Source organism: Ovis canadensis, chromosome 26, assembly GCF_042477335.2.
Source record: "Ovis canadensis isolate MfBH-ARS-UI-01 breed Bighorn chromosome 26, ARS-UI_OviCan_v2, whole genome shotgun sequence".
Taxonomy (NCBI): Eukaryota; Metazoa; Chordata; class Mammalia; order Artiodactyla; family Bovidae; genus Ovis; species Ovis canadensis.
The window spans coordinates 51211243-51235197 of record NC_091270.1 but is presented as its reverse complement, the minus strand read 5'-3'; the positions used below and the strand labels follow the sequence as shown (position 1 = coordinate 51235197).

General features: G+C 41.3%; 1 protein-coding gene across 3 annotated transcripts in view; it reads left to right on the top strand.

The window, feature by feature from the left end:
* ZMAT4 (zinc finger matrin-type 4) overlaps positions 1 to 23955 on the top strand; it is a 366351-nt gene that overhangs the window by 318762 nt on the left and 23634 nt on the right. Inside the window, exon 7 of one of the 3 annotated variants that reach the window (XM_069572841.1) lies at positions 12629 to 13594. The exons of 1 other annotated variant lie outside the window; for it this stretch is intronic. In XM_069572841.1, the coding sequence (XP_069428942.1) occupies positions 12629 to 12755 (127 nt within the window). In that variant the 3' untranslated portion in view covers positions 12756 to 13594. Of the gene's footprint in view, positions 1 to 12628; positions 13595 to 23955 lie in introns of those variants that run through there. One more of the 3 variants, XM_069572844.1, reaches the window with a different exon arrangement.

Here is a 23955-nt window from a genome sequence, read left to right as displayed (position 1 = left end):
AATAATTGGTTGGCAGAGCCAAGAACAGAAGGTTTTTTGGCAACCTTTACTATTACTGTTATAGTAATACTTAAGAGCAATATGACAATAATAGCATTATTTAAGCATTGTTATAACTGTAATAGTAAAGGTTGCAAATAACCTGACTTCTGTTCTTGGCTCAACTAGTTAAATGCCTTTTTCTTTTTTAGGCAAATGTCATAAACAGCAAAATGACAGTCAAATATTGCTCCATGGTTACATAGCAAGATAAATATTCAATATCTAATGAGATTAAAGGTTTAGAAATGCAAATGATTACCCTGACATATAAAGCGATTGCCCATTAGTAGATTTTTTTCAGCATTTCCAGGAGATCTAGCCTGTCAATTAGTACAAATGCTTAAAATGAAATTTCAAGACACATGAGTTCATACTATAGACTAATGAAAAGCTCCCCCCAATAATGTACTTAAATTTGAGTTTAGGGAATACTTCGAGCCTCAGGACATTATATTACCTGGAATTAAAGGATATAAAACTTGTCATTACTTACTTTGATATTTCAGACAGTTCAAAATGAGATACAAGTGTCTAAGAGAATAAATCTGACTGACCACAATTTAGTTGTAATTTCTAAATGTGCTGCTTCCTTTGAGAAGAAGCCTGAAATGGTGATATCCACTGCTTTTTCTGCAGTTTTTTTCCCAATTAATATGAATCATCCAGACAAAACCTTCATATTATTCATTTTCCCATTATGTTCATTTATTTGTGAAGTGATTGAGTGGACGTTCAGTCTAATTTTCAGAGCTGGAATATATTTGCTTTAAAAACCTTGGAATTCAGTTCTTGCATTCAGGATAGTAGTTGAGTGGGAGTACAATCAATAATAAATAAAATATTTTTGCAAGAGATGCCAAGCATGGAGAATCTACTGGAATTATAATAAATGTGTTGCTGTTCAGTCACACACCAGGCTGCTATGTTTTCCAGTATCTCCCAGAGTTTGCTCAGTTTCGTGTCCATTGCTGTCTAACCACCTCACCCTCTGCTGCCCTGTCTCCTTTTGCCTTCAGTCTTTCCTTGCTTCACTGTCTTTTCCAATGAGTCGGCTCTTCCCTTCAGCCAAAGTACTGAAGCTTCAGCTTCACTATTGGGCTTCTCTGATGGCTCAGTGGTAAAGAATCTGCCTGCCAACTCAGGAGACACAGGTGACTTGGATTCAATCCCTGGGCTGGGAAGATCCCCCAAAAAAAGAAATGGAAACACACTCCAGTATTCTTACCTGGGAAGTTCTATAGCTTAGTGACTATTCAGCAATAGCAATTATAATAAGTAAAGTAGCTCAATATTCCAAGGTGATGTTCTCTTCCGAAACAAGCCAACAAACAAAAGCCAAGTCAAGGCATGGACTTCTTCGAAGGCTACAAATATAGAAATTTTTGTTGAATTTTCAATGTCGTTTCCTGTCAATAACCAATTTCAATAACCAGAGGGGTTGGGACTTTGATTTTGAGTGCTGAGATCAACAGGGCATGAGACAGTGTTGACAACAGAGCTGTCCTTACCCAAAGAAGGTGAAGTTAGTTCTCCTCTGCTGATAATTTGCAAGCTGCTTGGAAAGGCTGAGAATAAAGGGCACAGTCTAGAATCCAAGGCAACCGCTTTGCTTGTTCCAGTTTATGAATCTGGCCGTGCAGACGAGCCCCTGTAGGGAGCAGAGCTTGTGGAGTGTCACCACGTGTTTCTAGCCCCAGGGCTCGATTTACATCCTGTGTGCTCAGTTGCTTGTCTTGTCCGACTCTTTGCAACCCTATGGACTGTAGCCTGCCAGGCTCCTCTGTCCATGGGATTCTCCAGGCATGGGTTGTCATTTCCTTCTCCAGGGGATCTTCCCAACTCAGGGATCGAACATGCATTTATGTCCCCTGCATTGGCAGGAGGATTCTTTACCATTAGCGCCACCTGGGAAGTCCATTTACATCCTAGGCTCTATGAAGAGGGTGCCTGGTGAAGCACAAGGATGGGGCTGAGGTAGGGCTTGTGGATCAAAAGCCATTCTCTGTTTAGCCCTGCTTTTTAAAATGTATTTATTAAACTATAGTTGCTTTGCAATGTTGTGTTACTTTCAGCTGTACAGCTTCAGATTCTTTTCCATTATGGGTTGTTACAAGATATCAAATATAGTACTATACAGTACATTCTTGTGCTTTATCTATTTTATAGATGGTAGTATGTATCTATTAATCCCAAACTCCTAATGTATCCCTCCCCTCCTTTTCCCTTTGTAACCTTAAGTTTGTTTTTCATGTCTGTGAATCTGTTTTGTAAATAAGTTCATTTGTATCATTCTTTAGATTCCGCACACAAGTGGTATCATATGATATTTGTCTTTCTCTGCCTGAGTTGCTCCACTTAGTGGAATGCCCTCTAGGCCCATCCATGTTGCTGCAAACGGGAAAGTTTCATTTCTTTTTGATGGCTGAGTAGTATTCCACTGTGCCCATTTACCACATCTTCTTTGTCCATCAAAGGAATCTTTGTCCAACAGAGGAATCTCTGTTGATGGCCACTTAGGTTGCTTCTGTGTCTTAGCTATTGCGAATAGTGTTCTTGTAAACATTGGAGTGCATGTGTGTTTTCAAAATAATTTGTGTCTTATCTGGATATATGCCCAGGAGTGGGATTGCTGGACCCTATGATAACTCTATTATTAGGTTTTCAAGGAACCTCCACTCTTTTCCACAGTTAACCCTGTTTTTAATTGAATATTCAAGTCCACTATTATCAAGAGTCTTCCCTTCTTTGTGGAAGGCCCCAGAGTCCAGTTTCTCGAATGGAAGACAGTAGCCTATAGATAAAGGAATTCCAGAGAAGCAGGAAAAAACTAGATATGTCCCTCTCTATAGCACTAGTACACAGGCAATTCTAATATCTCTGTCTTTCCTAAATGTCACTTTCATGCTTTTGCTCTATATTCCATATCTAGGATGCATTACAATTTCAGTCTGTGAACAGATTAGGCCTTTTGTGGGCTTGGAAATAACTAAATACAGAGCTCTTCCACTCTTTCATATTATTTACAGACTGACTGATGACCCCTAGGATTCTCTAGCTCACTCATTTCCCATCTTCTTCCTTCTGGATGTGATGTGAAAGTTGCTCAGTCATGTTCAACTCTTTGCGGCCCCATGGACTATACAGTCCATGGAATTCTCCAGGCCAGAATCCTGGAGTGGGCTGCCTTTCCCTTCTCCAGGGGATTTTCCCAACCCAGGGATCGAACCCAGGTCTCCCACATTGCAGGCAGATTCTTTGCCAGCTGAGCCACACAGGAAGCCCAAGAATACTGGAGTGGGTAGCCTATCCATTCTCCAGTGGATCTTCCCAGCCCAGGAATCGAACTGGGGTCTCTGGCATTGCAGGTGGATTCTTTACCAACTGAGCCAGCAGGGAAGCCTGGGTGGCCTTTGATTTTGCCCTGCTTGACATTTGCATGAGTCATGGCTGTCTCCAGAGTGGTCTGAGCTGAAGGTTTCAAGTCTCAGCTTTGATCGTGAGTCCCCTTGCCTGCCTCTCAGGTTCTTGTCTTAGTGCTTCAGAACATCACTTAGGTCTCCTAGGGACTCCCCTGGTGGTCCAGTAGTTGAGCCTTCATCTTCCAGTGCAAAAGGTGCAGGCTTGATTCCCGGTCAGGGAGCTAGGATCCCACATTTCTCACAGCCAAAAAGCCAAAACATGAAACAGAAACAATATTGTAAAAAAAAAATTGTGAAGACTTCAAAAAGAGTTCACATCAAAAAAAAAAGAAGAAGAAGAAAGTCACTTGGTACCAACTTCCAAGGGTGTAAGCCATTACCTGACTTGGTTCTGGAAAGTGCATCAGCGCCAAGAGAGAAAAGAACCACCAGAAGAAAGTGATGGAGCTCAATAGTCCCAGCCTGGGAGGTGGACAGCTAGTCCTAGATCAGTGCTTCTCAAATCATGTCCCCTCACTGACTTTCAAAGCCCTCCTTGAATATAGGGTAGTCAAGATCTCTGTTAACCCAACATTATCTAATTTTATGCTTCAAGGTTAAGCTTTTTAAACTTTTTAGGATTTTCCAGGTGCAGAAAATTTACTTCTCTCACTGTGACAGTCTCTAGGTCCTCCGTGTTGCTGCAGATGACATTATTTCCTTTTTTTTTTTAATGGAGAAAATTTTTTGAATGCTCCCAGTATGTGTGTGTGGTCTTTACACTCTGATTCCTACTCAGGCTTCTGACTTTCTCTGGCTCTGATTACCAGATACATTTTGTCAAGTCATCCTTCTTCAGTGTTTATCTGTCTCTTGCTGAGTGGCCCAGAAATTGACCAACCCCCTCAGAGACAAGTTCTGCTAAAGGAAAGGTGTCCTACAGGCCTGTTTATCCTATCCTTAGACAAAGACAAAGGGGCTTTTCAAAGACTGTGACTTGGGGCAAAAGAGGTGAAGTTCATTGTACAAGGAAAGAGTAGAGGAAAAAGCTTACTTTCACTTTATTCCGTGTTGTGAATACCAAGCACTCATTCTGGTGGTTTCTCTGGCCAACAGGATGGATCAAAGGCATGAGGAAGGCTGGAAAGGGGGCCTTGACCCCTCACCTGAGCAGTCAGGCCTCTGGTTTTATACTCACTCTGGGCCTTTGTAAGTTACTGTAACCTGTTCTCGCTCATCTCACCAGAGGTGATCAGACACTAGAATATGTCCATGTGTTACCCATCTTGAGCTGCCTTGACTTTTACTCTGACCTAACTCTGGAAAAAATATTGAATTTGGCCAACATATGTCTCATCTCTTAAAATTGTCATAGAACAGGAAATGCCAGGAAACTGACTTAGGATAAATAAAGGACCTTGCTTCACGTAGGTCGATGCTGGTAGGCGAGTGGTTGGAGGAGACAGGATGGGGCTGGAAACGTGCCATTGTTATGGCTTTGAGTCTGGCTCTCCATCACTGCCCTTTAGCTGGAGGAGAGGACTGAGGAGGTCCACTCTGGCTGGGATTTTCCTAGTGTAAATAAAGGAGGTAGTAGGTTGAGTGATTGGACAAATTTACCCCTCACCCCATTCAATTCACTCCAATGACCAAAATCAGTTGAGCGCCTACTGTGTTTGAGACATTGAAATCAGTCTTAGGGACAATAGAAGATCACTATGCCTCTCAACAAGCTTGTAATCTAGTTGAGGGGATGCAATCCGTAGTCAAGCAAATGCAGCTAAAATCAATACAGGATATGTTGGCACAAAATGCTGCTGGAATTCAGAAGTGGTTGCCTCTGGTCGGAGACCCTAAGGAAAGGTGGTCAATGGTGAGGGCAGGGAAGGGGCTTAGGAATGAGACCATCAAGGTTCAATCCTGGCTCTACAGCTACTGACTGGTTGCCCTTGAGTTTCTTACGCAAAGACCTCCCTGGAGCTTAGTTTCCACACCTGAAAAATGTGACAGATTTAAAAAAATAAAGAAAACTAAAATTAAAGAAAAAAAAAGGACAAAATAATAAAAATAAATAAATAAAAATTCTTACCAAAACTGTGGTGAGGATTGAGTTTTAAAACCACAAAAAGCAACAATAACAAAAAATATGAAACTTCTTAGATAATACTTGGCTTGAACGGCATGGATCTTATTCTCATAAGTGTTAGTTGTCATTCTGTATTAATGAAATTACATTTGAAATGGGCTTTGGGGAACAAGGAGATGAATATTGATGGCTCCCTCAGCACTTTTTTGTCCTAAGTACTCTTTTTGGCTTTCCCGGTGGCTCAGATGGTAAAGAATCTGCCTACAGTGCGGAAGAGCTGGGTTTGATCCGTGGATTCAGAAGATCCCCTGGAGAAGGAAATGGCAACTCACTCCAGTATTCTTGCTTGGAGAATCCCCATGGACAGGGGAGCCGGGCAGGCTATAGTCCATGGGGTCACAAAGAGTCGGACAGGACTAAGTGGCACACACGCTCCTTCTGTTAAGATTGCTCCAGAATTCTTTATAGCAAAGTTTAGTTGCTTGCTCCAAGTTGGGGTTTTGTACTCAAGCAAAAGTTCAGGCCCATTCAAGGTTTAGAACCCAAATTGACCTAAATCAGACTGTGCAATATAAAGAATTATCTAGGACAGCCTCTAGAAGGCTAGTCCCATGCTGAGTTTGTTGGGGTCTATTGACTTCCACCTGTTCCAAGTCCTCATTTCACACGGTGTCAACCTTGGTATTCAATCTTGCTGCATCCGAAAGAACACTTTTTAATAATTTATTTTATTACAGTATCATTGATTTACAACATTGTGTTAATTTCTGCTGTACAGCAAAGTGATTAAGTTTCTCATATATATATATATATATATAGGATTTATTTATTGCATGGATATTGAATATATATATATATATATACATATATATATATATATATATATATATAGAGAGAGAGAGAGAGAGAGAGAGAGAGAGAGAATGGATAAACAACACGGTCCTATTGTGTAGCACCGGGGATGCTATCAATATCCTGTAATAAATCATCATGGAATGCTATTCAATATCCATGCAATAAATAAATACTATATATATATATATATTTATTGCATGGATATTGAATATATATATATATATATACACACACACACACACACACACAGTACTTTACATCTGCTAATCCCCAACTCCCAATCCATCCTTCCCTTCCCCCACTCTCCCCTGTTCTCCATATCTATGAGTCTGTTTCACAGATAGATTCATTTGTATCATATTTTAGATTCCACATATAAATGATATCATATGATATTTATCTTTCTCTGTCTGATTTACTTCTCTCACTGTGACAGTCTCTAGGTTCTCCGTGTTGCTTCAGATGACATTATTTCATTCTTTTTTATGGAGAAAATTTTTTGAATGCTCCCAGTGTGTGTGTGTGGTCTTTACACTTTGATTCCTACTCAGGCTTCTGACTTTCTCTGGCTCTGATTACCAGTTACATTTTGTCAGTCATCAGTAATTAGCACTCTATTCTCCAAAGACTGGGAGTTATAAACCTTGAAAGTAAATAAAATAAATGGGACTATACTCTTGGATGCATTTCCTAAAGTCATTCTTCTAATATTCTTTTGAGACTCCTTGGAGAGATTTTTCTTTACCATTCTGCTAACACAGACCACATTTTTCTTCTTCATTTGCATTTTTTATTTCTCCATTGAAAAATAATAGGTATCCTTTTTTATGCAGGCATCTGTCTGCTGCAGCTCATGCTAGATTCTAGCTAATCTCAACATTAACTTATTAAATCTGACTTTGATTCACAGCATTTGATAAATGGCCCTATCTTCCAGAATCTGGAAGGATTTTCTCAAAAAACAAATGATCTTCCTGTTAGGGAGTCACCTCTGCAGGTGTTAACTACTGTTATTTAAGTTATAACTCAGCAATAAACATTTTGAAGACTTTTGTTTGTTTTTTTTTCCTTAAAATTTTAAGTTAAAATTTTCCAGGCCATTCTATAGTGGGTTAAGCATAGCAAGATGCAATCAGAATCTGGGCCTCAGTCTGAATATACATTTTTGAGCATCATTATAGTATATATGTGTCACTTTGAATAGTCCTTAACAGAAAATAGGAAAGTGTATTTTCTTTTCTATAGGTTTTAGGGTCACAGAGAAACCTCAGTCCGTGTCATGCTGAGTAGTCAAATACAAATCAAAACCTAGCTAGCTTTCAAAATGTTGGTGACATTTCAAGTTCAGGACACAATTACTTCAAAGTTCTACTCACAGCTTCTGGTCCTGTTATACTCCCCAGAGATATATCTGTCTTTTTGCTTCCTTATTTAAGTGCTCTTTTTTCTAAAGACACCTAACAGGCTAACATGTGCTCTTTACTGTGTTTGATTCCAAAACCATCACTGCCGAATTTATTCCTGTTCTAACAAGAATGATCTTATAATAGCCCCAAATAGAGAAGTTTCAGACCTCTGATTTGGCTTCCTTGATAATGGATAAAACTCAAACAATAGATTCTGTGTTCTAACATCTTTCTAGGGCTAAATAAGATAAATTTCCTAACAGTTAAGATTTTCATGGTCAGGCAACTTATTGAGTTGCTCTTGAGTATCTATAATAGAAAGGACCCTTTTAAACCAACTACACAGTTTTCTATTTCTTGGAACTAGATGTCACGATTGTATTATTTCATATTATATGAGAATCCTGCATGTAAAAAGGATGCTTTCTGTGTAAGAGAGAGATCAATTCAGAATGTAATCTGAGCAATTCATTACAGACAAGAAATTCACTAGATTAGAAGGAAGACATTTGCTGTTCCCCTTCTAAAAGTGACAGGAAAGGAGTTAGGCTCCCTCACACCAGTATTTCAAAAAAAAATCAGTACAAGTTAAAGATCTATCTACCAGCAGATTTCATGTATGTATGCACATTAAGGAGGCATTTCTCATTTAAATTTAACTCTCAAGAAACCTAGTCTCAAGCCACTAGTTAGTCAACCTTCTAGAACACGCGATGGGTAGTTCTATATTGAATCTTGAGAGTTCATTCTACTGATGGAATTTGCTCCACTCACGAGCTGGACATTTTCATTGAAACAATAAGTCATGGTGAAAGAACTCCAGGTCAACCATTTATTGGGTCAATAGTTGAGTCAGTCATGATAGAGTGATCCACTGCATTCTAGGTTCCAAGTCACTTAGCAGAGAATGGCAAACTAACAAATTACATTCCTTATCCTTCAAGCAATCGTGCCCTTTTTAAATGCCTAAACACGAAAGCTTTGGAATCCCCAAGAGTGACCTCTCATTTCAGGGTCCATTGAAATTGCAGGAGAGAGGGCTGGTGGCCCGTCTCAGCGATGGAGGCTGACAAATTATCTGAGCAGCTGCCAACTGCAGTGGAACTGGGTGACCAGGCATAGCATCCCTGCTGTGTGTCCAAGAAAATGTCACCAGGAATGCACATTCTAGGTGCAGCTTTTAATTTCTGTAGCAGCTGGGAACCTGAGCTGGGAAGGGAAGAGCAAAGGTGGTCTGAGGATGCAGGAGGGGTGACAAGTATGAACAGAGTGAAGCATCAAGAAAGCGCTTGCCGTGTCATTGTCTGGACTGTCACAGAAGCTTTGCCTTCTAAGACTTTACCCCAAAAGCCTTTGCTTTCTTCACTCAAAATGCCCTATTTTCTGGGTTTTCTTTGAAGAGCCCTCATGTCTAATGTATGATGATTTAAATCTTATAACATCTGATAGGATATTTCATGGTGATTCCTCAGAAGAAACCAGGGATGCAAATTACATTAGGAATAAGTGACAGTTGTGATCAAAGAATGATGATTAGATGCATTTATCTGTCCAACTTCTGTTGAAAATCAATTCTAATTATTTGTTTTCTCTTCAAGCTTCTAACACAAGCTCTAGTGTATGGTTCTAGGCATTGATAGCATATGATTAGCTTCTATAAGGTAGCACACAGATTAAAGAGTCAGCCTGAGTCAGATATTCATAACAAGAACTGCTTTATTATTCCAAAGCAGATTTTTTTTTTTTTACTATCCATGAAGGTAATTTTTCTTTTAACCTTGAAGAAGGATTATTCCTATATCTTTTGATTAAAATACCTCATCCTGTGTCCACAATGGATGCTAAACAATTAATAGTCTTTCTTTCCTCAACCATCTAATTAGGGTTGAGGCCAACATAGCATATAGAATAACTAAAGTCACCAAATATCATTCCAAAATGTTCTCTGTTAATTGTGAGTAATTTTGCCATTCCCCAGAGAGGATGTGACAGGCTGGACCACTGGACCTGCCTTGGGGTCTTTATTTCAGGCAATGGCTTTCTTCTTTATCATGATACCCTTCCCTGCACACATGCCTAATAGTTAATTAATGAAGAAGAAGAAAAAAGTTACTTTTGTCTCTTTCCCATAGAAGTCCCAGGACTAGTTGTACAATAGGATGTGTAAACGACAAATATAAGAATCTCATCTGTGAGGAGTTTGGATGGGAGGGATTGATGTAGACATTTAAAGCATGTCATTGAGCAGGGCAAAGAGGGCAGAGGGGGACTGGAGCTGGCAGGTCAGGCTTGGCCTTTTGGGGCCGAAGGATGGAGAAATAGCATCTGCTTCTATATAATCTGGATTTAAAAGGGAAAGTGAGAAATGTGACTCAAGGAGCTAACTATTTCTCCTGCATAGGATTTCTAGACCTCCTTCTCATTGTGGCTTTGTCCATAGTGATTCCTTTCATTCCTCTTGCTTAGGGCCCATCAAGCCAAGATTTCAAGTATTCTAAAGTAACTATGGATGTACTGAGCTCATGACTCATCATTTTTTTTTTTTTAAATCATTTTGGCAGGCTAGCAGGGAATAAGTAGCTTCATTATTGTTTCATCGTTCTCAGTCAGAGAAAGGTAGTAGATAGCAGATTTGTGAAGCTTCTGAGAGTCTGGGGGAACCTGGCATAAGAGAGTGGAGAGGCCGCTCCTCCTGTGGCCACAGGGTGGAAGGTCAGCAGTTGTCCTTGGACCGGGAGACTGGCCACAGGAAGCAAAGCTGGAAGCCCCACTTCTGTTTCCCAGCCGCCCCTTAGTCCCCCAATTTCTGACTGGCTTTCAGAATCAAGGATTGACTATCTCTAAGACAGAGCCCTATAGCCAAATAAATTATGCCTTTCTCATCTGTCTTCATATGCCCTTGTCCAGTCAGAGGGCTGAAGTTGGAGAAAGATGGATTATCAAGTCATGCAAAGTCATGCAGGTGAAAATGTTTAAGGCATAACTCTAAGTCAAACTTTAAAATCTATTTTAGAACATTTTTGCCTTACATTTTTCCACTTTAGAATGATTTCTCCTGTTAGTAGTACTCAGATAAGATGGATTGCATCTGTTACTTTTGGATTTAGAGAGCAGATGCAGTTATGATTTTCTGGCATCTTATTTTATTAGTTGAGCCAAATACTGGAGAATAATTCTATACCATTTCGTATGTTGGCTCTATGTGTAGCTAAATGTCAGGTAATGTGAGTCTGGAAGACCAGCCAATGGTGTGATCCCTGCCTTCAAGAAGCCTAGAGTTTATATGAGGAAACAATAGAAGTACATAATAAAAGAATATTTAAATGTTAATATCTGAGAATGACCTTATATACCATCATGCAAGGAATCAAGAGAAAGGAGAGACTAGTACAGGCATGAATAAATGAGAGAAATACACTTGGATGAGATGAACCTGGGCTGGTGAACAAGGATGAGTTCATTTGTAGATGGTATGATTGTAAAGGTCTAGGAGTGTTCAGGTCAAGATTCCAGTGGACATTTGGTTTTTTGAGACTGGTGTGCAAATCATAAATGGTGATTGAGATGTGACTCAAGGGTCATCAGCTCATAGAAGATTGTTGAAGTGGATGAACCGGGAAGAGATGAGATCATTTGAAGAGAGTATGTGGAAAACACAGGGACACACACACTGATGGACATGCCCACACACAGGGTGACAAAAGGAAGTGACGTCACCCCCTTTTCCCATAATGATGCCTTTTTATTTCTTTTCAAATAGCAGGAGAACAGAGCAGACTAATGCTTTAGAAGCCAAGGAAGAAAAGCATTTCAAAGAGAGTAAAAAACAGAGTCACTTCATACCAGAGTCAAGTAGGAAGAGATGAAAAATCTAGTTTGCCCATTAGGAGGTGGTGGTTGGTTTCTCCAATAGGAGCCCAGCTCGTCCACTGGGAGGTGGTGGTTGGTTTTTCCGATGGGAGCCCGGCTCGTCCGCTGGGAGGTGGTGGTTGGTTTTTCCCATGGGAGCCTGGCTTGTCCATTGGGAGGCGGTGATTGATTTTCCTCATGGGAGCCTGGCTGACATTTGGAAACTGTGATGCCCCCAGTGATGAGTGTGAGGGTGGAGTGAGGTTGTTCCTCACCAATGTTCTCACAGGATGAGCAAGACAGGCCTGCAGCCCCACAGATACTAGCAGTGAGGAGGGCAGAGGGTGACATGTGGCTCTGGGACATGCCAAGGATAGGACTTTTCATGAAGATGCCACAGTCAATAAGCAGAACTCTTAAAATAGCTGCATGTGGAATTCCATGAAAACAGAACTCTGTCTATTGGAACTTGGACATGTAGGGTCAAAAGTGTTACCCACTGGACTTCTTCCTGGGCCCCTACTGTTTTCTAGAACTCTTAGGAACCATTTGAAAACCATTGCTGAGAAGAAAACAAAGGCAAGGGTCAAAGGTGCCTGCCTTTGTCCAGTCTAGAAGGTGGAAGGGGTGCTGATGGAGGCTGGCAGGGATTTTAGTCAGTTAAGCTTTAAATGCATTGCTTTTGAAGGGATGAGAATGTCCTGTAGGTAGCTGGAAATAGATATGGAGTGCAGATACAAGCCAAGGCTTAAAATGGGGATGTTGGAGTTAACTAGAGAGGGCTTCTCTGATGGCTCAGATGGTAAAGAATCTGCCTACAATGCAGGAGACCTGGGTTCGATCCCTGGGTCAGGAAGATCCCCTGGAGAAGTGATACACTCCAGTATTCTTGCCTGGGAAATCCCGTGGACAGAGGAGCCTGGTGGGCTACAGTCCATGGGGTTGCAAATAGTTGGACACGACTGAAGCAACTAATATGTTCACTTTCACAGAGAGGATCAAGATAAAGCCCGGAGGCAGATGTGTCATTTGGTGCTGGGAAAGGAGCAGAGAGGAAAAAACAGCATCTTGAACAACTTCCCCCATCCGCCACCAGGTATCCACAACAGAGGTTTTTGACCTCCGGCATCTGTGGCAGCTGGCTAAATACTCTCTAAGGCTGTTGCTTTTACATCAGAAGCTGGGGCTTGGAGGATGCAGTCCAGGCTGTTGGAAGGAGAAAGGGATTGAAAGTGGAGAAGTGCCGGGATGAGCTTGAATTCCTGATCACCAGCTGGAAGCCACGAGGATGGACAGAATCCCTCGTTAGTACTCACTGGTCATCACCACCCACCTCGGGGAAGGGTGCATTCTGCAGGGGAATCAGATGCTGGTCTGTGTGAGCCGCAAAAGCCTTGATCTTCAAGCGTGAAAAGACAAAACTGGAACAAGACAGTGGAGGAGATTGTAGTAAACATTCAGTCTAGCCGTGTTAGCACACTACAAAACAGCCACAGCACACTAACAAAGCAGCCGGATAACAACAGAAGGAAAGACAGTTAAGTACCAGATCAAAGTTCAGAGCATCAAGTGCTGAGTCATTTAGTCCTGCTCTGAAAAAATTAAAGAGGAACTTTAGAGGTTTCCAATTTTCTCAAGAAAATGACCTTGTTTTATTAATGAATGGCATTCCAAATCTCTTTGCTTTAGGTACATAGAAAAATTATAAATGAAAGACCATTTTTAATGGAACTGATGACTTTAATAAAAATACTCTAGAATCACATGTGTAAGATAATTAATATCCACCTGGAAATGAATTGAACCAAGAATACTAAAGAATTGAAACACCACCTGGAGAATACATGGTTTCATCTGAAACTAATTTGAATTGCTGAAATTTATTTGAGGGAGAGAGAAAATAATGTTTTGTTTTCCCACTGGTGAGTAAAAAAGGGGAAAAAAAAAAAAAAACAAAACACATTTTCTGCTGGTACATCCCTATAGCTTAGGGATTTATTACAGAGCTTTCCCGGGAAATAGACCATCTGTGGTTGCAAGTATTATTATTTATATAATTTGTTCAGGACAGCGAGTTATGATAGAATGTCCAATTTCCCTTGGTGAAATTGTCTATTTTGCTTCCAATGTATATATTTAAAATTTGACAGGGTTATGGAAGATCTTTCTGAAGAAAATAGCCTAGCTAGTTTGTGAATGGGTGGAGCGGGAAATTTACTGGGTGGTGTCCTAGGATCACAGTGGCAGGGCCATCTCCTGAAACTGCTTGAGGACAGGAGATAGGGCACAGACCTCCTTCAGGGAACAAAACGGGAGAAACTTACAAAGACTTCCAAGTCCCTGCTCAGCCCCAGCATCTCTAAAATTCCTACCAAGGAGGCTTATCAAAAAAGTCTGGTCACAAAGAGTCTTATAGGTACCATCCCTGGGTGCTCTGTTCTTCTCTATTAACACATTTTCCAAAAGGGATCTATTTCAATGACATACATACTATTTATCTATATGAATATATACACACACACACACATATACACATGCACTATATATACATATATATACATGTATATATATACATATATACATTTGATGGTATATGTATGTATATATACACTTTTCCCTGGAACTCCAGACTATCTATTCAGACCTCAAACTTAGCATAAAAGAGAAATCTTGATAATATACAGTATTTCTCTTTCTTTGTCTGACTTATTTCACTAATCATAATGCCTTCTTGACCTGTCTGTGTTATTGCAAATGGCAAAGTTTTATTCTCTTCATAGCTGAGTGATAATCCATAATGTGTATATCTTCTTTATCCATTGACCTATTGATGGACGCTTAGGTTTCCTCTGTCTTATGGCTGTTGTAAATAGGGCTTCTGTGAACATTAGGGTGCATGTGTCTTTTTTGAATTATTGTTTTCATTTTCTTCAGTTATAGGCCCAAAAACGGAATTGCTGGATTGGGTAGTGGTTCTATTTCCAGATTTCTGGAGAATCTGCATGCTATTTTTCATAGCGGTTATACCAGTTTGCATTCCCACCAACAGTGTGCCTTGATCCCCACATCTTTGCCAACACTTGTTATTTGCTGTCTTTTTGATGATGGTCATTCTGACAGGTGTGAGGTGATACTTCATTGGGGTTTTGATTTACATTTTCCTATTTTTGTGCATTTTTTTCATGTGCCTATTGGCCATATGTTTGTCTTTTTTGGAAAAAGGTATGTTATCACTTATATGCTGAATCTAAGAAACAAAATAAACAAATAACAATACAGAAACAGTAAAGTATAAGCTGGTGGTTACCAGTGTGGCAGGACGAGGGTTAGGGTTAGGAGACTAGGAGATACTAACTATTACCTATAAAGTAAATATGTTGCAAGGATATATTGTATAGCACAGGGAATATAGCCAGTATTTTATAATAACTTTAAGTTGACTATCATTTATAAAATTATTGAATTACTATGGTGTATATCTGAAACTAATTTGGTATTATAAATCAATTTACTTCCATTTTTAAAAATAAAAAATTTTAAATTTTTTGGTAACTCCACAAAATAATAAAAAAAAAAGTAAGAAAGAAAAATAAAAAGAACACTTACTTTCCCTCCACAACCTCCTTCCTCCTTCCCCCCTAATCACCACATATTTCTAAACAACACTACAGTTTATTCAGCTTCTCAAGGCAAAAGTCTAGAAATTAATCGTGATCCTTTTCTTTCCCTCCAGTCTCCACGTCTCAGATCGGTCTGCATCTCTCTGTCACTTAGCATTCTAGTCCCAGCCTCTGACCTCTGTCTTTTCTGGACTTGGTGTACTTGCCCTCTAACTTGCTCTCTGGGGGCACATTTGTCTCTCTATTTACCATTCCTCATACACAGTCAGAGTGAGCTTTAAAAAATGTAACCCAGATCTTATTCTCTTTTACTGAAAATCCACTGAAGACTTCCCATTGTACACAGAGGAGAACTGAGATGCTTTATCCTTCATGGAACCCGATGTCATCTGACCTCTACCCACCTCTCTGTCAGCTCAGACCAGTTCCCCCCTGCCCACTGTGCTGCTCCAGGCCTCCCGTGTGGTGTTTTTTCTGATTTTCTAACAGCGAAAACTTTTTCTGCCTGAACTAGTATTTCGTACACATCCTGGAATTTCTCCTTATAATGTTTTTTTTTAATTATTATTTTTTAAGCAATCATCATGTGACTAGCCCCTCTTGTCAGCCAGCTCAGCTTAAAAACTCCAAAATATTCTGTGTCATATCATCTTGTTTTGATTCCCTGCCTAGCACATGTTCCTTTCTGATATTTCTATCTATCTGTTTATCTAGCCATCCATCCCTGTATCTGTGCTTTCACAAATAGTATAAAAATCCCAGAGGAACGGGGATTTTCTGGGTCACTTGTACTGTTCTATCCCCAGTGCCTGGAAGGGGCCAGCACATAGGAAGCATGTAATGTATTCTAATATTAAAGATGATCAGAGACAGAAAATGTTAATATGATATGGAAAAATGCCATATTAGGGGAAAGCAGGAAGGCCAAAAGATGGGGAACCAAGCTAGAAGACTTCCTAGAAGAGGTGGTGCTTGACTTGAGTTGACTTAAGTTGTTGATGAGTAGAGGTACAGGAAATGGAAAGTCTTACAGATTGTAGAGTCACACTGATATGTTTTTGAGGTATTATTTTGCACAGGTTGGAAAGACCATCATCTAAAAATCTACAAATAATAAATGCTAGAGAGGGTGTGGAAGAAAGGGGAGACCTTCTACATGGCTGGTGTGGATGCAAACTGGTATAGCCACCATGGAGAACCAGATGGCACTTCCTTAAAAAACTAAAAATAGAGCCACCAGACCACCTGACCTGCCTCCTGAGAAGCCTGTATGCAGGTCAACAAGCAACAGTTAGAACTGGGCATGGAACAACATGCTGGTTCAAAATTGGAAAAGGAGTACCTCAAATTTGGTGGCTCAGAGGATAAAGCGTCTGCCTGCAGTGCAGGAGACCTGGGTTCAGTCCCTGCATTGGGAAGATCCCCTGGAGAAGGAAATGGCAACCCACTCCAGTGCTCTTGCCTGGAAAACTCCATGGACAGAGGAGCCTCGTAGGATATAGTCCATGGGGTCAGGAAGAGTTGGACACAACTGAGTGACTTCATCATCATCATCAAGGCTGTATATTGTCACCCTGCTTATGTAACTTATATGCAGAGTACATCTTGTGAATTGCCAGGCTGGATGAAGCACAAGCTGGAATCAAGATTGCTGGGAGAAATATCAATCAGCTCAGATACGCAGATGACACCACCCTTATGGCAGAAAGTGAAGAGGAACTAAAAAGTCTCTTGATGAACGTGAAAGAGGAGAGTGAAAAAGCTGTTTTAAAACTCACCATTTAAAAAAACAAAAGATCATGGCATCTGGTCCCATTACTTCATGACAAACAGACAGGAAAACAATGGAAACAGTAACAAACTATTTTCTTGGACTTCAAAATCACTGCAGATGGTGACTGCAACCATGAAATTAAAAGACACTTGCTCCTTGGAAAAAAAGTTATGACCAACCTAGACAGCATATTAAAAGCAGAGACATTACTTTGCCAACAAATGTCTGTCTAATCAAGGCTATGGTTTTTCCAGTAGTCATGTATGGATGTGAGAGTTGGACCATAAAGAAAGCTGAGCACTGAAGAACTGATGCTGTTGAACTGTGGTGTTGGAGAAGACTCTTAAGAGTCCCTTGGACTGTGAGGAGATCTAACCAGTCCATCGTAAAGAAGATCAGTCCTGAATATTCATTGGAAGGACTGAGTCTGAAGTTGAAACTCCAATACTTTGGCCACATGATGAAGAACTGACTCCTTGGAAAAGACCCTGATGCTGGGAAAGATTGAAGGCAGGAGGAGAAGGGGAGGACAGAAGATGAGATGGTTGGATGGCATCACTGACTCAATGGACATGAGTTTGAGTAAGCTCTGGGAGGTGGTGATGGACAGGGAGGCCTGGTGTGCAGCAACCATGGGGTTGCAAAGGGTCGGACATGACTGAAGGGAAGGGATATGTGTATATATGTAGCTGATTCACTTCATTGTACAGCAGAAACTAACATAACATTGTAAAGCAATTATACTGCAATTAAAAAAAAAAAGGAAAAGCAACAGATTGGACAACTGTAGAACTGGAGAAAACAGTTAATCAATTATTACAGTAAGTCAGGGCTCCCTGCTGGCTCAGTGATAAAGAATCTGCCTGCCAAGCAAGAGATGTGGGTTCCAATCTTTGGTAATGAAGATCCCCCAGAGAAGGAAACTCATTCCAGTATTCTTGCCTGGGAAGTCCCATGGACAGAGGAACGTGGTGGGCTATAGTTCATGGGGTTGCAAAGAGACAGACATGATTTAGCGACTAAACAACAACTATGGTTTCCCAGGTAGTGCTAGTAGTGAAGAACCCAGCTGCCAGTGCAGGAGATGTAAGAGACACGGGTTCGATCCCTGGGTCCAGAAGCTCCCTTGGAGGAGGGCATGGCAACCCACTCCAGTATTCTTGCCTGGAGAATCCCATGGACAGTGGAGGCTGGTGGGCTGCAGTCCATGGGGTTGCAAAGAGTCTGACATGAATGAAGCGACTTAGTATGCATGCAGGCATGCCTGCATGCATACAAACAAGAACAATAGCAACAAGGTGATCCAGGCAAGAGGTGATGAGCTCCTGCACTAGGAGGGTGGGTTTTAGGACTGGGTGGAGTAAGATACACAGTATTATCTACAACAATATTATTAATAGGATCAATACTAGGAGCTGAAGAAAGGGAAGAGTGAAAGTGATCTTTATAACTCCAACTTCCAGACTCAAGAACTGGAAGAGATGGTGGTGGTATCACTTGAATAAGGGAGGAAGAGCTGATCTGAAAGGAGGGGAATTGTGAATTTAGCTTTAGTCATGTTAAGTTTGAGTTATCTGCAGAGCATTAAGAAAGATTTTCCACCTAAAAATGGATACAAGAGTTGGGAGGGGCAAACATCACTGAGGAGTGTTTCCACATCTAGGGATTTGGGAATCCTCAAATTAGGTGGTTATTAAACTGAAGAGCCTGAGTCCTATTGTATAGAAAGAGGATGAAAGGTGAAAGGAGAGGAAAGCAAGGATAAAACCATAGAAACCGTTTAAGTATGGGTAATGAAGGACATCAAAAATGAGTAGTTATATGGGGAGAGGATCATGTGGTGAGCACCTTGGAGCACTGGACAGATTTTGAAGAAGGAAGGAGTCATAGCAGAGTCAAATGTAAGAGGGAATTCTGATGAAATAATTTCTACCTGTTCGCTGGAGAGTGTAGAAGTGGGCTGGTTTGATGATCTCAGCAAAAGCAGTTTGTGGAGAGGTCGGGAGAGAAGATGGTTTGTGGGGTGTCAAAGGGTGAAGAAAGGGGAGGAAGGGAAGTTGAGGGTACAGACCCTTCACTGCATAAATCCACTTTTCACAGGGAAGGAAAGTCCTAGGAGAAGCAGAGGCAGAGAGCTAAAGGCAGGAGGAGGACCCACACTCTGAAACTGGAAGGAGAACCGGAAGCGATCATGGTGTGTGATTTACTGGAGAGGAGGAGGCGGGTGGGCTGTTCCACAGATCAGTCTTATCAGTGAAGAGGGAACCTCTGCTGCTGAGAATGAAGGGGTGGGGACCTGAGGAGAGACCACATCCCTTTGTAGTGAAGAACTTGGGTTCTGACATTACCATTGCTAGCTGGCACGTGACTCACTCATGGTTTGACCTTGAGCAAGTAGCTTAACCTCTCTGGGTTTTGGTTTCTTCATCCATAGAACTGGATCCCTGTGCTGGTCTCATGGGGGTCTGAGAAACAGATAAGATTGTTACCATAGCGTTACCCATAGGGCTTCTCCTGGACAAGCAGGTTAGCTGTTGCTTTTGTTGTGGTGATTAATCTTGAAGACTGTGATATCTGAAGGTATCCTAGATTGTGACTAAGAAGTATTTGCTACGTATAGACAATGAAACATTATTCATCCATAAAGAGGAATGGAATTGGGTCATTTGTGGAGATGTAGTGGGACTTAGAGTCTATCGGACAAAGTGAAGTAAGTCGGAAAGAGAAAGGCAAATACCAAACATTAACACATGTGTATGGAATCTAGAAAAATGGTACAGATGACCCTTTGGCAGGGCAGGAACAGAGAGGCAGACGTAGCGAGCAGGTATGTGCATATCGTGGGGGAAGAGGTGGGTGGGATGAATTCTGAGATTGGGATCGACGTATATACACTGCTGTGTGTAAAATAGACAGCTGGCGGGAACCTGCTGAATACCAGAGAGGACTGATCTCCACGCTCTGTGATGACCTAGAGGGGAGGGGGGGAGCGCCCGGAGGGAGGGGATATGTGTGTGCCCACAGCCGATTCACCTTCTTCTGTGGCAGAAACTAACATGACGTTGTAAGGCAACTATATCCCAATTTCTTAAAAAGTCTTTGTGAGGCAGTTGATGGAGAACAAATAAAAAGATTGGCCGTCGATGACCCAACTGGATGAGGAAGTAGCGTGGGACAGAATGACGTTTCCCACACAGATTTTTACTTGGTTTCCATACATGTCGGATTGCTTGACACTTTTCAGAGAGCTTGGTGAGGGCAGAAGTTTATATTTAGTTTTTACATTGATGTATTTCCAGAACCCAAATCACTTTGTGGTGTTAACTTTTTTGCTTGTGTTAGAGATGGTGATGGGTTTGTATTTACCAAAAACAGAGGCAGAAATGGGAGGTGACCTTGATGTTGGTAGTTGTAGTTGAAGCCTGCTCTATTCTTGCCTTTTACCCTAATACAAAAGCCTTTATGTGACAAAAAATTACTCAGGGGTGACAGACCTTGACCTTATATCATGTCAGGTTATAACTACAAGGAATTTCAAGGACAGAAATACTAAAATAACAAGAGCTATGCCAATGGGTGTGAAGATTAAATGAAATCATGTGTGTGAAACACCTGCTGTACTTCTTGGCACAGAATGAATAATCAGAAAGTGTTTATTTCTTTCCTCTCCACTGTTAACTAACACAGTCATTGGCTTGGGAATAAATTCATGCAGAGAGCATAATATAGAAGAAATTATGTTGGATTTACATTCAGGGATCTGAATTCTCACCCCATCCATATCCCTCATTATCTATGAAACTTGGGCATTCACTTTTTATCATCTACAAAATGTATTTATAATTATAATTTCCCTGCATTCCCAGTGGGGTTATTGTGAAGATCAGATGACTTCAGGCACGAAATGATGCATGAATGTAAGGCACCTTTATTTTGGTCCTCCAAGACACTTGTGGTCCAGGCATCCCTCTCCTGGGATGAGAGTCAGCTGTGCCTTTGGAGGTCGTCAGTGCTGTTGGTTTTAGCATTTTAGGCCCATTTTCTTGTGATCGTACAAGGAACTCAGCAGCCACCTTGAAACACCATGACTTCTAACTAACTGTACAACATCATAATATCCAGCTTCCTCTATATTAACTGACTATCTCTGGGTAACAGAGTATCCCCAAACTAAGGCGCTCCCAACAGCACATATTGGCTATCTCAGAGTCTGGGACTTCCCTGGTGGCTCAGATGGTAAAGTGTCTGTCTACAATGCTGGAGACTTGGGTTCGAGCCCTGGGTTGGGAAGATCCCCTGGAGAAGGAAATGGCAATCCACTCCAGTACTTGCCTGGAAAATCCCATGGACAGAGGAGCCTGGCAGGCTGCAGTCTATGGGGTCGCAAAGAGTCGGACACGACTGAGCGACTCCACTTCACAGTCTGGGAACCGGGAATGGCGTGTGACATAGTCTTATCTGAAGGCTTGACTGGGGCTGAGGCATGTGCTTTCAAGACGGCACACCGACTTGGCTATTGGCAGGAGGTCTCTGTTCTCATTACATGGCTCTCTCTCCATGAGATGCAGCCAGCTGCTTCCAGAATGAGAAATCCAAGAGGAAGACACAGCACCTTGTGTGACCAAGTATTTAAGGTCAGACACCGTTAACTCTACCGTTTTTCCTGTTTATTAGAAAGGAGTCAAGTCTGGCCACACTTTAAGGGGAGTCTGAGTTGAGACTCCTCCTCATGAAGGCAGGCGTGTGAACAAATATGAGGATGAATTTGAAAGCCACCACACTTCCTTAGAGTCAAAGTTCATGAGCAATCCCCTAGGATATCATTTGAGTATGAGACAGTCCGTGCTCCTGATCCGTTTAGCATGGGGACAGCTTCTTCCTTCTCAACCAACTTCAACTGCTTGCTCAAGTTCTCCCAGTAGAGTTTGATTTATGTTTATTCGTATGTTCTAACATATGGTCTCCTTTAAAATAAATGGCAAGAAGGGACACAGTGCCTAGTTCAATGAGTTCAATGAATATGAGTTCAGTGTATTGCAAAACCCCTAGTGGAAGTAACTTATCAGACCCTTTCCAGGACAAAGGGTTTTGTTTTTGTTTTTTAAGATTTTTTTTTTGATGTGGGCCATTTTTTAAAAAGCCTTTAATGAATTTCTTACAGTATTGTTTCTGTTTCATGTTTTGTTTGGTTTGCTGGTCATGAGGCATGTGGGATCTTGGCTAACTGACCAGGATCAAATCTTAACCCCCTTCATTGGAAGGTGACATCTTAAGCCCTGGGCCACCAGGGGAGTAAGACACAGGTTTTAGGAAGCAGAGGAGGGAGAGAACATGAGGATTTGAAGAGTAGGTGCAGGGATGGGAGACAAAGGTCCAGCAGAAAAGGACATGGAATTAAGCACCCAAATCCCAGTTTTATAACTGCACGTGTTTATGGAAGGCAAGATCGGGAGGCCCGGAAGCGGACTGCAGTCTCTGACAGTGGCAGTAGCAATAGTGGCTTGATGGATGGGAAGAGGACCGTGAGAGTGGGAACCTGCCTGGGGACATCTCTCAGACCTGGCGAGAAAAGAGGTCTCTTCAGACTGGGGTAGGGAATCCAGCCCAAAGCAGTTGAGCGAGTCCAGTGAGAGGGAGAGAGGGTTATGATGCACAGGCTTTCCAAGTAGATTTGGATTTTGGAGAAACACCATGCTGGAAATTCATCTCAGACATTTCAAAAGGCTTCGATGCCACGACAGACTTGGCTGTCGATTAAGCCGGTGTTTATCGAGCCGCAGTTGTGTGTTGAGCACCATTCCTTCGGCGTTCACATTTATTATCTCATTCGATCCTCACAAACCCCATATGGGAAGTTTTATTATTATTCTCCTTTTATAGGCGATTAGTCTCTGGGAGGTCCTTGTTCAAAGTCACCTAGATAGCAAGGGAGAGAAACTGGGCTTTTTGAATCCAAGTTTTTACACTGAGTAATATCACAAACTTCCTTTCTTAAAATGAGAAATTGCAAATGCAGATACATCCTGGAATAACTAATATTTCTTAACATACAGCATCTCTTACTAAATAAAAGACCAGTGGAGAGTAACCTCCAGGTCTATATCATTTCTTGAAAAGAACCTTGCTCTTGGCAATACAGTTTTATGACAGTAACATTTGACCTGGTGATGACTTTCTTTTAGAGTTTCTTACGCAAATCCACGTCTTTCCCATTCAGAGACAAGGTTGTATGTTCCCTACAACAAATTGCACATCTTTTATAAACATCCAGGCTATACTTAATCCATCCTCCACTGCACAACAGCTCATAACAGCCTAATTACCCAAACAGTCCACAAAACAAAATTACAAAATGTCCAATATTTGACGTATGGTTATATTTTAAATTGACATGTCAGAAGTACAATTCTGTACCTTTCTTACGATCCATACCTGTCAGAATAGGCTTATCCTCCATTATTCTTTCAAGGAAACAAAACATTTTCTTTCTTGATTTTTTTTTCTTTTAACTTTTTATGTTGTATTGGGGTATGTATAGCCGATTAACAAATAATGTGACAGTTTCAGGTGAACAACACTGGGACCCAGCCATGCATACACATTGACACCTTGGTCCCTATGTATGAAACATAATATTTTCTCTCTCCCTTGGGTTTCTCCGGGACCTTGTTGGAGCCCCTGCCCTCCAAGCTTGTGCGCATCCATTCTTGTGTTCATTCGTGTAGTCAGTAAGCATCTCTCATTCACGCTTTCAATGTGTATTCACTGAGTACCTGTTGTGTGCTGAGCACTTCTCTCATCACCAGTGAATCCTTGCTGGCTGCGGGCCAATCCCTGTGCTCAGCTCTCTGGACACAGAGGTGTTGCGTTGGATGCCATGAGCCCATGCAGTATAGTGGGAGGTGTGATGGCATTACAGCTGGGG